This window comes from Manacus candei, unplaced genomic scaffold (assembly GCF_025592945.1).
Source record: "Manacus candei isolate 608988 ecotype Guabito, Panama unplaced genomic scaffold, ASM2559294v1 h1tg000124l, whole genome shotgun sequence".
Classification (NCBI taxonomy): Eukaryota; Metazoa; Chordata; class Aves; order Passeriformes; family Pipridae; genus Manacus; species Manacus candei.
Window position 1 is genome coordinate 1310780 of NW_026138172.1, and position 14958 is coordinate 1325737.

The window sequence follows — 14958 nt, forward strand, 5'->3', positions numbered from 1 at the left end:
ACTGGAACAGGCTGCCCAAGGAGGTTGTGGATCTCCCTCTGTGGAGACATTCCAAACCCACCTGACATGCTGCCGTGTCACCTCTTCCAGGTGACCCTGCATTGGCAGGGGGTTGGACTGGATGCTCTCTGGAGGTCCCTTCCAACCCTAATGACTCTGTGATTCTGTAATCTTTTCCAGTAGGCTGTCAGGAAGATATTGCTTTTTTAATGTGCTCTGGCTGTAGTTATTTAGCAATGCTTCTGGTTCTCCATCAATGGGGGTTGCACTGTCTGCAAAGACAGTGCTGGCATGAAGAATGAGCCTTGCTTCACTGCATTCTGATGCACCAAAATAGAACATCCTTCATCCTCCTTGTGGTTACTGGCTTACCATCTTGTTGCTCTCACGGCACCATTCTCCTACTGTGTGTTTCCCTTATGTCTTTGTTTCAAGGTTCACTAGAGCTTGGAAGATCCTGCTTCTACTGATGCTTTCACCTAAGAGTAGTTTCATCACATTAAATGAGTGTAAGCTGAAACATGTGCCAGCATTTTGCAGACAGTATAATCAGTCTAACTGTGCACCTGGTTCGGCCACCAGCTGCAAGACATGCTGGCTGCAATGTCAGTGTGGCTAAAATGGCAATTAGTTTGCTAACAGCATTCAGCTGACAAAACACAACTCAGGAGGGATGGGACCTCTTCAATATTAGGTAAAAGCGCAAATTATAAAAATCACTAACTGCTTTAGAGGTTCCTGTTTCTGAGCAACGTTGTGTTTATTTACTGAACTCTAGTCCTACTGTCAGCTTTTACTTGTGAAGGGAATAAGAACTGTGGAGAATGCTTTATTTTCCTTGAGGAGGGACCAACACAGGCTCCCAGGGCTGTGAGCTTTTTCTTTTCTTTAGAACCACATATATCTATATGTATATATGTTTTATAATTCTTTATATGAAAAATGACAGGAGTCATAACATTTAATTTTCAGATGTAAACAATGACTTTCTCAGACTGTCAACAAAACTGTTTAGATGTAGTTTATACTTGTACTTTATTGCTGTTCTTGTTGCAAAGATAAATTAGTGTAACTGCCCTCTGAGTTTTTTGGGTTTTTTTCCAGTATAGGAATACTGAATTTCTTTTGTCTGGATACACTATGTATCAGTCTCCACAGGTTCTTGGAGAAGATACACTGGCACCTCTCACACACTGTTCCTATGCCCTGCCTTCTTTGTGGATCTTCCTAGAAAAGTATTGGGACTTGTTTGACAAACCCCATGCTTCTGTTTTACACCAGTTTTCTGGGAAATCAGGTTATCCACATTAGATAATGCAGGGAGAAATCCCGACTCATAAAGAAGACTGTGATAGGACACAGCAGATGCTCTGTTAACTTGATTCCTGTATCCTGAATGCTCAGTTGGAAGGCTACTGTACTAGTTTGATTAAGTTTGTACAAATGTACAGATGTTATTCAGTTTCAAAAAGCATTTCAGTGCAGATATGGATTTTGGTGGGAGGATGGTGCTGGAGTTAAAAATTGAAATAAATAGTGAGAAGTTGAGGCCTATCTGAAATGCAAGAAATCAAAATAAACCAGGGCATGAGCACTTAGAAGCATAAGCTGACCTTTAAATGTTCCTAAACATACAAAGGCCTGACATCAAGAAATAAAGGCTCTACCTGTGACATGAAGAAGTTAACCTTTGATTCAACTAGTTAAACAGCATAGAAATGCTGTCAATCACAACAGCAGCCTTGAGGTTTCCTATCTCAACACAAATTTTAACAGGAACACACAGAATTTAATGTAGATGCCACGTTGGAAGGTTCTAATGAGCAATCTGCCTGCTTGTTTTGTGAGAGCAAAAGTTGAAAAAGAATTCTTGACTTTTAAAATGTTTAACAAGATGACTTCTGATGTACCTATGGCTGTCTTCTCCTTGGTACAGGTAGCCAAGATGAAGCTGATGAGGATATGGGATACCTCAGACAGCATGGGATAACCTTACACAGACATGTGCTGAACTGATCCCAAGCCAGTGTTTTTTGTATCCTAGGGGAGACACTGATGATGCTGATGACTTAGGTATTGCATAAATTCATGCCAGCCTGGGACAAGCAGGCATTCTGGATATCTGAACATTCATGGGTCTTGTTGAGGATGATAACCCTTCTTGTGTCACTTAGTTTGAAGTAGGGCTTCCTTTGTTTCTTAGCTCAGGGCAAGCTTCAATTCTTCTAGGAGAAAAAAGTGTGTAGGTAGATTGTTGTCTGGACCGCAGATTAAAAGACAGTTGAATAATTCCTGGCTTACTGCTATCATGGGCTGGACTCCCAGTTTCTGTAGTTCATCCCTTCAGTTTACCTTGAGATATGGATGACCAACACCATTGTGGAACTTGCAGCAGCTTCAGGGCTGGGGATAACACCAAAGAACCCTAGTGTGTGCTAATAAAGCAAGTTTTCCTCACTGCCTCAGCTAAGGAGAGCTGCTTGTACTTCATACTGACTTAGAAAGGACAGCTAAAGGGAAAAAATAATGAAAATACTGAATGTATATTTAGTAAATACTGAATTACTTACATTTGAGAGGAAAATGGAAGTAATGAGGAAAGCAGAAAGGTTTTTTTATTTTAACTGGAGAAGTGCATGAGTTTATTAAGACTAAAAGCAACTCTTTTTTTTTTTAATCCAGCTAAAATTATTGATATAAATAGGCTGTAATAAGCTATACTAGATACAATGTAAATGGGATTTAAAGGCAGAATGTTACAGAGACAGAAAGCTGGAAATATGAAGATAACTAATTCTTCAAATATATTAAATGCAAGAAGGCTACACGTTGCTTTCCTTGGTGTATTGATTCTTATACTTGATCTTGCATTGACTGAGCTGAACGCAAACACTTTTAACACAGAAACAGTATTTTACACTTGAAGGCATATCCTCAAATAGACAGGTTCTGCACAAATGCATGTAAACTGGACTTAAAACCAGAGAGTTCTAAAAAAGAACAGAGACCCTGGTGCATACTTTGACTTTATCTACAGTGGCTAAATATCTCAGTGTTCTCCCTAAGTGTGCAAAATGGTGCATGCAATACCACATGAGCGATCAGAGTAAGAGCAGCAGGAAAGTGCCACTTCATTGCATGTGCCTTGGTAATTCTGTACAGGGTGTGTACCAACACATAATAAAAAGCTTTGTCAAAAGCCACTGATCTACTTTGAGTGGGAGGCGGAGTAAAAAAAAGGTCATTTCAGACAGCTTAGTGGGACACTTGTTCGTAAGAAAGGTGACCTTTGTGAAGCAGATTCTTCAGCATGATACCTCTTAAGGTGAGGGAAAATCATCATAGTGGCTTCTGAAAACTTTGCTCCACTCCAGTGGATTTTCTCATGCTGTCAAGGACTCTTAACAGCACTCTGAGACCGAGTTAAATCTGGGTGCAATGAAATATTTGCCTATCTAAACCCCAGTAGACCTGCATGATCAAACACATAAATTGTTCTAAGTGGAAATTACACTGTGGAGATCAACACCATGAAGAATATCAAGAGGCTATTCAAATGGAAAACTCTCCTCAGCTCTGTTGTGCTTTGCACTTAGCACCTTCCTTCTCAGGAGCTCAAAGCTCTTAGTCTGCTAATACTAGTGAATTTAGCCTCACACCATGCAGTGAGGTAGGTGAGCTTCCCCCCATTTCGCAGATGGGAAAACTGAGGCAGAACTCTGAAGTGACTTGCATAAGGTCCCACAACTTGTCAGTGGCAAAAACAGGAATATATTTTCAGAAGTCCAGATCCCGGACCTCTGTCAGATTTAAGTCCCTCCCTACTACCACAAAGCAAGCAATACATGCAATCTTTACTCCTCCTCCTGCTGCCATAGTCCTGCTGACACAGAGGAAGTGAGTGATTTTTCCTGATTGAATTCCCGCTTTCTTTGGCAAAAAGCACCTGGTTCTGTCAAAGTGCTGTATTATGCTCTTTGCAGAGGCATTTCTTCTGAGGCACAATAGAAAAAAACGTGGCTTCCCCATGGCAGGGAGACTGTACAGGTCCAAACAGAGTCTTTATTTCTTGCAGAAGACCTGCTGCTTGGCATTCTTCACACGTTGCTCCTCCTTCAGGTTCTTCTGCCGCACATGTTTGCTGGAGATGTTCTCCACGTGTTCTGAGGGGAACCAGCCTCTCTCCCGGTCTGAAAGTTTTACCCCTTCCATCCATCCTGTGGTGTGGGGAGAAACACAACATGAGGCGAAAGAATCACAATTTTATTTCCTTTCTTCCCCAAAAGCCCCCTCCAACAAGGCCCTGAGAGCAAAGGAGGAGATCCCCTTTCAGCTTCCAAATAAAGCATCCTAATGGAGAGTCTCCTTGTCCTCTCAATCCAACACTTTGAGACAGCCATTGCCCATTCTGCTCACCGTCGTTGCTGTACTGCATAACCATGATGATATCTGCCTTCTCCAAAGCCAGCTCATCATTTTCCCGAGCCTTGTAAGTCTTTATGCATTGAACCTGCGGTGCATCTAAAGGGGAGGAAAGATCATACTGGTGTAGGAGAAAGCAACAGTAAACCTGTGTGCATCAGATACAGAGGAGGTGGGGAATAGGGTACTGCCCAAACACTAAAGGGCAGAGAACCAGAAGGGACAATACAGGCCTTCATCTAATATGAGGAGTTAAAATAGGTAAAATAACTGGCACAACCTGCACTGAGGGGAAACCCACTAGTATCTTCTTTATTTACAAAAAACCCTCAAGTATTGTGCCTTGGAATCATTCTGGGATGTTCCACCTCACAGTGACTGTGACTCCCCTGAGCCAGCCCACCCCCATTGCGGGGGCAGCAGAGCAGACTCACCAGGGCATTCCAGGAGGTCTGGTTCTCCCCGTGGAGGAGCCAAAGCAGAGATCCACCTCAGCTTCTCACTGCTGGAAAACATCACAGGATTCAATGTGAGGGACAGCAGTCTGGTGACTGAGATGGGAGAGGGTGTTTGCTCACAGGAGGGGCTTCAGGGGGTACTCTGGGGAAGTGGAGAAAGGGAAGTGGAGAAGGGGGGTGGGAAAAGGCAAAAATTCCCATTTTTGGTATGACATAATGTGGAAGTACTGCGTGAGCAGTTGTGATGAGAGAGAAGGAAGGTGCTTCATAAGGAAATGGTTATAGCACGGGGATGTTTTTCAAGACCTCTGCTCAGCAGCTGCATTTCGTATGTCAGCATTTGGGTAGCTGAGGGACAATCATCAGGCTCCTAGGAGATGTCTGGTAACGGGATATGTTGAGGGTAACCTTGAGCTCTTACTGTGTGTCTGTCCGAAACAAAAACTCCACTCTCTTTCCCTGGTAATTCTGAAGCAGGAAGAGACGGAAAACGTTCTTGTTTGCTCCGTGGAGTTTCATCTCACACTTCTCCCCACGCACATCTGAGAAAGCGGCGTGGTCGAACACGACGAAACGTCCACCCCTGCAGGGGAAGAGGAGGAGCAGAACAAGCTGTGAGTTTTAGGGTGATGAGGGTTACAAAGCGAGTCCATGTTATTTTGTGAGGTCAGGAAAGTAAAAAGCTTTTAACGAGTCTTCATTTGCCTCGGACACGTCAAGTGTTATTCTTGCTATAAGTCTCAGAAGGCCAGAGAAGAGGGGATTTAATGAAAAGGATAAAAATAATAAGCTCTGTCCTGTCAGAATTTAATTTGGTATCTTACAGCTTAGAAGCAAAACCCCCACCCCTAAGCCCCCAGCACAGTGAAACAACTCTCATGACAAACCAGCGATTTGCACATTCACTAGTCTTCATACTGTCCTGTAGCAAGAAATCATTTACCAAGTAAAACTAGAATAAATGGTTATTATTAAAGTGTTTCACATTATAGAGATGGAAAGGCAGAATAGAAGTGTTGCACTAGGGACCACAAGCTATCTTTTTATATTATTGTATGTTGTCATTAGGAGTTGGCACTATCAATTTCCACGTACTTGCATGATACTCACATCAGGTTGGGATAGGAGAGTGCCTTGACAAAGGCTGCCACTTGCTGGCAGGCAGAGGGAAAGGACTCTGTCACCAAAGCACAGACCCCAAAAGAGACAGGTATTAGAAGGGGCAGCAAGAATTGTGTTGAAGCACTCACTCCTTCGGCCGAGACAGGAGCAGGCAGTCATTGAAAAGGTGTAGGTAGATGGGCCGGGTGGTGACTTTCCATTTTGGACTTAGGTTGTTGAAGTCCAGTGCTGTCAACTCACCACACTTCACAAGTCTCCTCGACTGTGAGATGAGTGGGAATATCTGCAGGACAGAAATGAACATTTACGTCAAACACGTACAAGCAAATGAGTGTCCCTGAGCTTTGGATTTGCATTTTTCCCTTTCTCTCGAGGAAATGTTTCAACTCTCCAGCTGGAGAGATGCAAGTCGTGGTAGGCACCTTTATTTGAAGGTTGACACGAGTGATTGGGTCAGGGAAGCACTGATGAAGAGCTGGTTCAACAGTTCTGTGTATATTGGAGAGGAGAACAAAGAGAAAGTGCAAGTGGCTTTGTGAGGAAAGGCAGAAAATACATTAGTCTGGAGCAAGGCCCAGGGAATGGATGAGCTCACCTTGCACTCAAATTCAATCTTCTGGCTGAGGTAGATCAGCTCTTCAGTGCTCTTCATGCGCTGGACATTTTCATTGCAGTCCTTGATGAGCTGCAGAGGAAAAGAGACCATCAGTGAGGTGGGAGCAGAACTGCCTGGTGGGATCACTATGACTCCCAGCCCTCAGGAGTCAGCATAAGTGACAATCCCTTAGGCATCCTCCTGCAAAAGCAGTATAGAATAGAATCACAGAATATGCTGAGTTTGAAGGGACCCACAAAGATGGACTCCAACTCCTGGCCCTGCACACGGCACCCCAAGAATCCCATCATGTGTCTGAGAGTGTTGTCCAAACACTTCCTGAACTCTGGCAGGCTTGGGGCCATGACCACTGCTCTGGGTTCCAGTACCCAACCATCCTCTGGGTAAAGAAACTCTTCCCAATGTCCAGCCTAACCCTCCCCTGACACAGCTCCAGCTGTTCCCTCGGGTCCTCACAGAACAGAGGTCAGTGCCTGTCCCTTCACTGCCCCTCGTGAGGAAGCTGCAGATGCTGTGAGGTCTCCCCTCAGCCTCCTGTTCTCCAGCTGAACAAGCCAAGTGACCTCAGCCACTCCTCACATGGCTTCCCCTCCAGGCCCTTCACCATCTTTGTGGCCCTTCTTTGGACACTGATAGCTTTAGATTCTTCTTGTACTGTGTCACCCTAAACTGCCCACAGGACTCGAGGTGAGGCTGCAGCAGTGCAGAGCAGAGTGAGTATTTTTCCAAGTGAGCATTCTAAGCCTCTCTATACCTACAGTGATCACCCTTCTTTCTTAAGGAAGTTATTCTTTAGATGAAATCTCTGTGGCAAGCATTGCTTTAACTTTGGGATACTGGGGGGGAACACTAGAGACATCCATTGCATGATGCTGTACAGATTTTAGATAACAAGTTGTCCCAGAAGACTTTAAATCTTGCCTCTGTAATAAACAGGACGGAAGAAGGGACGCAACAGAGCAATGCCCTGTTTTTATTTAAAGAAGGATTTTCTTGCAAGGACTAGGATGGGAGTTGATCATTAATTAGAGACAAAAGTAAGGAACACAAAGGGCTGGTTAGGAGACTGGAAAAAGTGAGTCCTGAAAAAAGTAGTTTGGTATCACTGGTGCCAGTTCAGTTGCATCCCAGCTGACTCCTGCTTTAGTGTTTTCTGCTCAAAGCTACCACTGCACATGAAAACACTAATTTGTTATGTGTGAGGATCAGTGACATGGGCCCTCAACAAGGGGGAGGATCAATTAAAAGGATTGGGCCACATCTGTGTGATGCTGCAGAGAGTCACAGAATATCCTCAGTTGCAAGGAACCCATGAGGATCATCAAGTCCAATTCCTGACTCTACACTAGGCAAACTGCAAGTTAAACCATGTATCTAAGAATGTTTCCCAAACACCTTTTGAACACAATCAGGCTTGGGACCATGATCACTCCCCTGGTGAGCTTGTTCCAGTGCTTACCACCCTCTCTGTGAAGAACTTTATCCTAATACCCAATCTGAATTTCCCATGACACAGCATTTAGCCATTCCCTTGCATCCAGAGAGAAGAAATCATCACATCCCTCTCCTCTCCCTGTCGTGAGGAGGTTGTAGACAGCAATGAGGTCACCCTCAGCCTCCTCTGAGCTGAACAAACCTGGTGTCCTGTCGCTCCTCCTAAGTCTTGCCCTCTTAGTTCTTTCACCACCTTTGCTGCCCTCCCTTGGACAAATTCTAATATTTTTACTGCTGAGCCCAAAATTTTTGACTTGTATTATTGGTACCATCAACCAAAGCCCCCAGAGCCCTTTCTGCAGGGCTGCAGGAAGAGTTGGCAGCCTTACCTTTTCAAGTGCATCGTAGGCCTGCGTTGCTTGCACTTCCTCCTCAGACCCAGGTCGAGTTCTTTTCAGGATATTCTGTGTGAGAAAAGATGCTTTTCATAATTCACACAGGGAAAGCTGGACCTAAGTATCAGTGAAGTGTAGGAGAAATAAGGGAACACCAAGATACCAGTCTCAAGGGAAACTAAAGCAGAAGTAGGTTATGACATGTGGAGTTAACAAGGCCAAAAATTTGAGATGCAGAATGTCACTGGTAAGTCGCATTGAACAGGACATTCCTGAAAAACTAAACTGTATTAACTATCACATAGAAGTTACATGGCATAGGAAGCAACCACTAACTCAAGCACAAATGGTTTTATGCACAGAATTGTCCCTTTCTCTTGTTAAAAAGAGGCTCAAATACACAGAAAAAAGAATTTCAGAGAAAGAGCTCAAAATTAATTTATTAGGGACTTGCTGGTTCCCTGTCTGGAAGGCTCCTATTAGTCAGCATGGCAGGCAAAGAGGAGAGACAGGCTGCCTTCCAGAGGGCAGCCAAGGAGCCCTCGCTTTATTTTTCTAGCAGAAAGCCAAAAAAGCTCAATAAAATGTAAATCAACATGTTCTGAGAAGACTCTATACATTATTTATTGGAGTACAAATAAAGTAGTGTTGCAACACAGTCCTAAACAATATACAAACTGCACTGCTTCATGCAGGCTTATCCAGTATATCCACATATCCAGCTCATGGTGCTGGCCTAGTGCACAGCAGGCACTTGTACCATGACACATGGGTTTGCTTTTGCAAAGACATATTCACAAAGCACACAACAGAATGGCTTTAGAGCATCTTGCCAAACTTGGCACAGATGCAACATGAAGGGCAGTGTGCAGTGTTTCCACCTGGTGCTTGGAGCCACCTCGTGTTTATGTGACTTTCAGACTTGACAAAGGATCAGCATAGAAACACAGAATCATCAAGGGTGGAAAAGACCTCCAGGACTGAGTCCAACCTTTGACCTTCTCAACTAGACCAGAGCACTGAGTCGTTTCTTGAACACCTCCAGGGTCAGTGACTCCACCACCTCCCTGGGCAGCCCCTTCCAATGCCTGACCACCCTTTCCATGAAGAAATTCCTCCTGATGTCCAACTTGAACCTCCCCTGGCGAGGCTGTTTCCTCTCATCCTGTCATTTGTTACCTGGGAGAGGAGCCCGACCCCCACCTGGCTACAGCCTCCTCCAGATAGTTGTAGAGAGTGAGAAGGTCCCCCTTGAGCCTCCTTTTCTCTGGGCTGAGCCTCCCCAGCTCCCTCAGCTGCTCCTGGACATAGCTTGAGGGAAACTTGGTGGAAACCTGAGGGAAACCTGAGGGAAAGCAGAGAATCCCCCCAGTTACCTGTAGGAGGAGCTTGAGTCGAGTGATGCGCTGGAAAGGGAGGATGAGGAAGGATTTAAGTGAGAGGCGCTGGCATACTGGATCACTTTCCAGTCTCTCCAGGACTTGCTGGAACCCTGCATTTCCATTTCTGTGGGAGTAGTAAAGAAAAAAGACATCCAGGCATCAGAGTAAATAAATAACCTCCTCAGTATCAGATTTCAGTTAATGTTGGAGAACTCCCAACAGTGAGGGTTTGTTCCTGGGGCAATAGATGTCAAGAGACTGCACCACTGATGAAGAGCAGGTGTGGGTTTGTAAAAGCTACAGGATGGCAGTACAGCTGTTACTATATCTTTCCTCTTTCTGTCACAGCCCTCTTGAATAAAAGGCAGAAGTGACATCTACATTTCAATTCCTTCTATTAGTACTACACCTTTCATGGAGACAGTGGTGGTTTGTATTCTTTCCTTACACTGAGTGATTCAGCTTCAGGGGCTGTGTTCAGGGTCTGGAAACAGCTGCTTCCCTTTCCTTGCTACTCTTGAGGGCAGCTGCCTTCCTCCCTTAACATCTCTCTTACATTCCTAGACACAGCCACTGCCTTCCAGTTGTCCATGTTGGGCAATAGCAGTTAAATGACTAAAGGTATGAGAGTGGTACCAGCCTCCTGAACAGACAAGCCCATATCCTTGAAGAGCTGGGGAAAAAGGTTGTAGGTCCAGTAGTTGTTGTCCTGGACAATATCCTGGAGGTTCTTTATGTGTGGAACTAAGCCTTGCCTGAAGGGAATCAATTGTGAGACTAGATCTCTCCCAGGCAGCAGCACCCAGAGAGCGTGCCTGAATAGGCTGTTGGGAACACTGCCTTCTCCTGGAATCACTGTAGCTTCACTGGAATTGGGTGGTTATGAAGGGAAGCAGTGGCAAGGAAACCTTACCCAGGACCAGGCCCATGCCTGATTAATGACTGGCTGTGCCACTCACTGGGTACACAAGAGGAGGGTGGGAGATGTTCCAATCCATCACCTAAAGCAAGAGAGCCTGATGGTGTTCTCTGGCCTCAGGATTTTCAATCCATTTTAAAGACCCCTGGATAGCTGGCTTAACCTTACTGACAGCAGCCATGGTCTTTTAGTTAAAGAATCACAGAGTGGATGAGGTTGGAAGTTTCACATGAAATTATCACTTTCTGGTTCTTAACAGTCTGGAAACCACAGACTGAAAACCATTATCCCAGACAGTCATTTTTGCTCTCTTCAGCAGAGGGCAGACGGAGAACAGCCTGCAGCTGGATCACATATTAATCTTTTCCTCTCCAATGCGATGGGAGAAGAGCCTGCAGCAGCTCTGTCCTGCTATCCCAAATGCCACCGAAGGGAAGAAGGTCCCTCCCTGTCCTTCTGGGGGTGTGGTGAGAGCAGCCTGTAGTCAATAGCCAGTACCTGCAGTGCTCCCCATCTTTGGAAAGAGTGCATATTTAAGGAAGTAGGAGGGGAGAAGAGTGCAACAGAAGAGAAAACTTACAGTAAGCGCTGGAAGGTTTGCTCCTGGTATGTCTGGTTTGTTACGTATGGAAGGTACACCCTGCGGAAGTCCGGGGCATGTTTCAGAGCCACGTCACACACATGGAAAGTAAACATGTCCTCCTCAAACTTCTCCTCCAAGTCAAAGAGGAAACTGCAGCACATGGATGTGGCATGAAAGGAGAGGGAAACATCAGTGTCATTGAAGTAAAGCAGGAATGGCCTCAGTCCTCCAAAACCCTGGCAGCCCACAGATAAGCACAAGACAGCTTTGTACTTCTAGAGAGCATAATGTCTGTAGACAATGACTGTTTAGGGCTTGGAGTCAGCAAGGAAAAAGCAGAGGCAAAAGCCCTCTATTCGTGAGAGCTCATTCTTCTAACACATGGTCAGCAACCAACTGAAAATTAAGAATAATCACCAGAATAATCCCACTGGTAGAATGTAAAAAGGTAGCAGCAACCCTTACTAGCTTAGTGATATGCCAAGCCAAGCCTTGCAGGAGGAAAAGCAGAACAGATTCCTACAACATACAGGATTCCTTGCATGTGGGGTCATGTCCACATTTTCATGACTTATGCTCAATTGATTCACATTAGTTTCTGTCAAGTGATGGCTGTAACTTAGATCTCCCCCCTCTTTTTTTTTTCTTTTTTTGGTCAGGGCTCATGCAGCTGCCTCTTTGTCTTGTATTTGGCAGGAGCTGGTTTGGGACGGGGTCTGCTTAGTCAAGTTTAATTACAGCTGAAGCCAATGGCACGTGGGTACCATTTTGAACATTTTGATCTCTGTGCACCATTGAGCCACAATATCTGGGACTCAACACCAGGATTTACATCACCCAAAAAGGCAAATGTTCCTTTCAAGGCAGTGCTGTTATGTCATCACAAAGTGCTGTGTGTGTGTATCTCCCCTGAAGGTCAGTGAACACGGAGGGGAGGAGTGAGAAATGTTACTGAGGGAAATGCTGGGAAGTGTCCCATGCCTATTAGTCCTGGAAGCAAAGGGCCACATCTCACCTGGCACTGACATCGCGCACGTCGGAAAGGCGGGAGAAAAGCCACTGGCGCTCCTGGTTGGTGAGCATGGCCTGGAGCTCTGCTGATCGCTGGAAGTGATCCACTGCCACATTCAAACTGCGCAGGTAGGAAGCCTCAGATATTATCAACTCAAACTTGGCCTTGGGAGATAAGGGAGCACAGCATCAGTAGACTGCACAAGTCTGTGAGGAATCTTACAGGGAGGAGACTGAAGAAAACCTTCCAGCACGTGATTACAGAAGAGAGGCTTTAGAAATGAAAGGCAAGTGTGCCACTACATATAGTCCTTCTTTATAGTCCTTCTTTACAAAACAGACTTGTGGCATGACTTAAAAACAAAAACTTGCTCTCATTTTATCTCCCCTTAACACCACTTCCACAAGGTTCCCTATTATACATGCTCCCATGAAGTCCAGCATCTGTACCATCCATCTTTTTCTCCATCACATCTCCCATGCTGTTGTTTTCACCTCTTTCTCTGTGTCCTCCCATCCACTGCTCAGTTCCCCTTATTTTCCTTACCCAGTTTCTCTACACCATTTTGTTGAACCCACACATCTTCCTATTCCCTCTCAGCCCTGCAGCTCACAAAGGTGAATTTTGTAAGCTAACACTCTACCAAAGGAAATACAATTTACTGTAGGTTTATTAACATCTCTCAAGAGTTTATGTGTGGGAGAAAGCTGCAAGTCTACTTTGATATGCTCTTTTGCATTGAACATGCTCAGAACTCTTTATCTTGTTCCCATTTCCCCATGTCTGTTTCCCTGAAGTTACTGATACAGTCCAGAGTCTGTCCTTCAGTGCTGCTTTCTCTACAGTTTGGCACTTCAGCACACATACTGGTAGCACAGCCCCATAAGTGCTTGTAGAGGTGACCTCTGCATTCAACCACCTGCATTCCCACATCACAGTTTTTGCTCTCCGCTTTATCCCCCCTTCGGGAGACTCTTTCTGGACTACAGACCATCCATTTATCTTGTTCCATCTGTCCCTTACCTCTTGCAGCCTCTGCTCCTCACGGGACATATTGAGCAGCATTCTGCTGCCCCGGATCATGGGGATGTCCTGCCAGAGGGATGCATTGGAGGAGACTGACAGACGTTGCAAGTACGAGTCCGGGGGAGACAGCACTTTCCTCCGTAGCCTCGGGGAGCTTGGGAAACTTGACTCTATATCCTCTGGATAATCCACTCTCTTCTGGCTTTGAATGGCCTTGTTCAGAACCACATCACTGTACTCCTGATACAGCAGTCTTGCTGTGAAGACAGACACATACATTTATCCTTTCTGTAGCAGCTACTCGCCCTCTGCTTCAACCTGGAGGAAACTCTGTTCTGTCTCAGATTGGGGCAGCCAAATTCAAGGGAACACATTTTGCTATAAGCAAAGCTCATCAGCTGCCCCAGTGTACTGCAGGACTCTGAGTTCACTGACTCCAGTAGTCTTCCCTGCTACCATATGGCAGGAGTCCCTCTCCTTTGTGCTCACTGCAAGGGTGAGAGATGATGCAGGAGAGGGGTGGCAGAAGATACTTACAGGAGTTGATCAGCTTGGAGTGCCGGCGTTTGAAGTTCTCTGTTGTGTCTGCAGGTTTCTTCTCTCTGTTAGGGAATAAGGATTTCAAAACAAAGAGTGAATGAAGAGCACAGTACCAGAGATGGCTTATCCAAACCTCAGAAACTGGTCTGTCACAACAAGGACCTCTCTCTTTCCAACAAGCTCAAGTTCCACATGCTCTGCTTAACAAAGGGCAAAGTTTGGCTTGATGGGACCACTGACCTAAAGGCACAGAAATACTTCTGCTGCAGTGGGGTTCTCTTCAAGAGGGGAGACTGAAGCACAGGCCTAAGGCATTTATTTACGGTTTTCTTCTCCTTATCATCAGCTTTGGTAACTCAGAAACAATGGAGTGTGTCAGGTGTCTGTGCTGCACAGAGATGGGGGTAAATTCTAAGGGGCCTTTGAGAGACTTACCGCAGTATAACTGTTTCTGAGCTGACTGGTGGCTCTCTGTGTGCCTTGTGAGCTTCTTCCTCTGAAGGAACAGAAGAAACTTCTGTATATAAGACAATCAGAAAGTAAACACATAAGTCCATTTTTAGAGTGAAGCTACAATCCAAATGATACACAGACACCACTTACCTGTACCCCACCTAAGTGTCAGTCTGGAGCTGGAGTACAGGTGCCCTCATGACATTTATTTCTGGGTCAGAAGCATTCTAGTTTTAATAATCCTTGCCACTGCTTACACTTTACATCTGTGAGCCACATCTATTTCTCACCCAAAGACAAAGGCTGACGCTTTAGGCTGTGACAGTAACCCTGAGAGCTTCTGTCTCCAGTTGTCTGAGCAAAGACACTGCCTGCAGGCCCTATTTGGTGCAGTCTTTACCTTTTCAGCTACTTGCAGGAGATCAATGGACCCAAAGTCACTAAGCAGGTCTGAAGGTCCCAAGACTTTCTTTTGTAGATGTTGAGCCCCAAAAACTCTCAGTGACTCTGGGGCAGAAATGCTGAATGTCTAACAAAATCACTCCTGTGAAAAGTCTTAAAAGGGATATGGCCTGACAATGAATGTTGTAATCCAG

The 14958-nt window shown here is 45.2% G+C and overlaps 1 protein-coding gene across 5 annotated transcripts in view; it reads right to left on the reverse strand.

Annotated features, from left to right (window-relative positions):
- Positions 1 to 1394: 1394 nt before the first annotated feature.
- Positions 1395 to 14958, reverse strand: part of ARHGEF5 (Rho guanine nucleotide exchange factor 5) — a 37675-nt gene continuing 24111 nt past the window's right edge. For 2 of the 5 annotated variants that reach the window (XM_051770711.1, XM_051770710.1), the window contains exons 3-15: positions 14345 to 14426; positions 13907 to 13971; positions 13367 to 13626; positions 12347 to 12507; positions 11329 to 11481; positions 9824 to 9953; positions 8442 to 8516; positions 6598 to 6687; positions 6131 to 6285; positions 5302 to 5463; positions 4857 to 4927; positions 4417 to 4521; positions 1395 to 4217 (exon numbers count right to left, since the gene is read on the reverse strand). In XM_051770711.1, the coding sequence (XP_051626671.1) occupies positions 4063 to 4217; positions 4417 to 4521; positions 4857 to 4927; positions 5302 to 5463; positions 6131 to 6285; positions 6598 to 6687; positions 8442 to 8516; positions 9824 to 9953; positions 11329 to 11481; positions 12347 to 12507; positions 13367 to 13626; positions 13907 to 13971; positions 14345 to 14426 (1664 nt within the window). In that variant the 3' untranslated portion in view covers positions 1395 to 4062. Of the gene's footprint in view, positions 4218 to 4416; positions 4522 to 4856; positions 4928 to 5301; positions 5464 to 5990; positions 6286 to 6597; positions 6688 to 8441; positions 8517 to 9823; positions 9954 to 11328; positions 11482 to 12346; positions 12508 to 13366; positions 13627 to 13906; positions 13972 to 14344; positions 14427 to 14958 lie in introns of those variants that run through there. The other 3 variants (XM_051770713.1, XM_051770712.1, XR_007900377.1) reach the window with 2 other exon arrangements.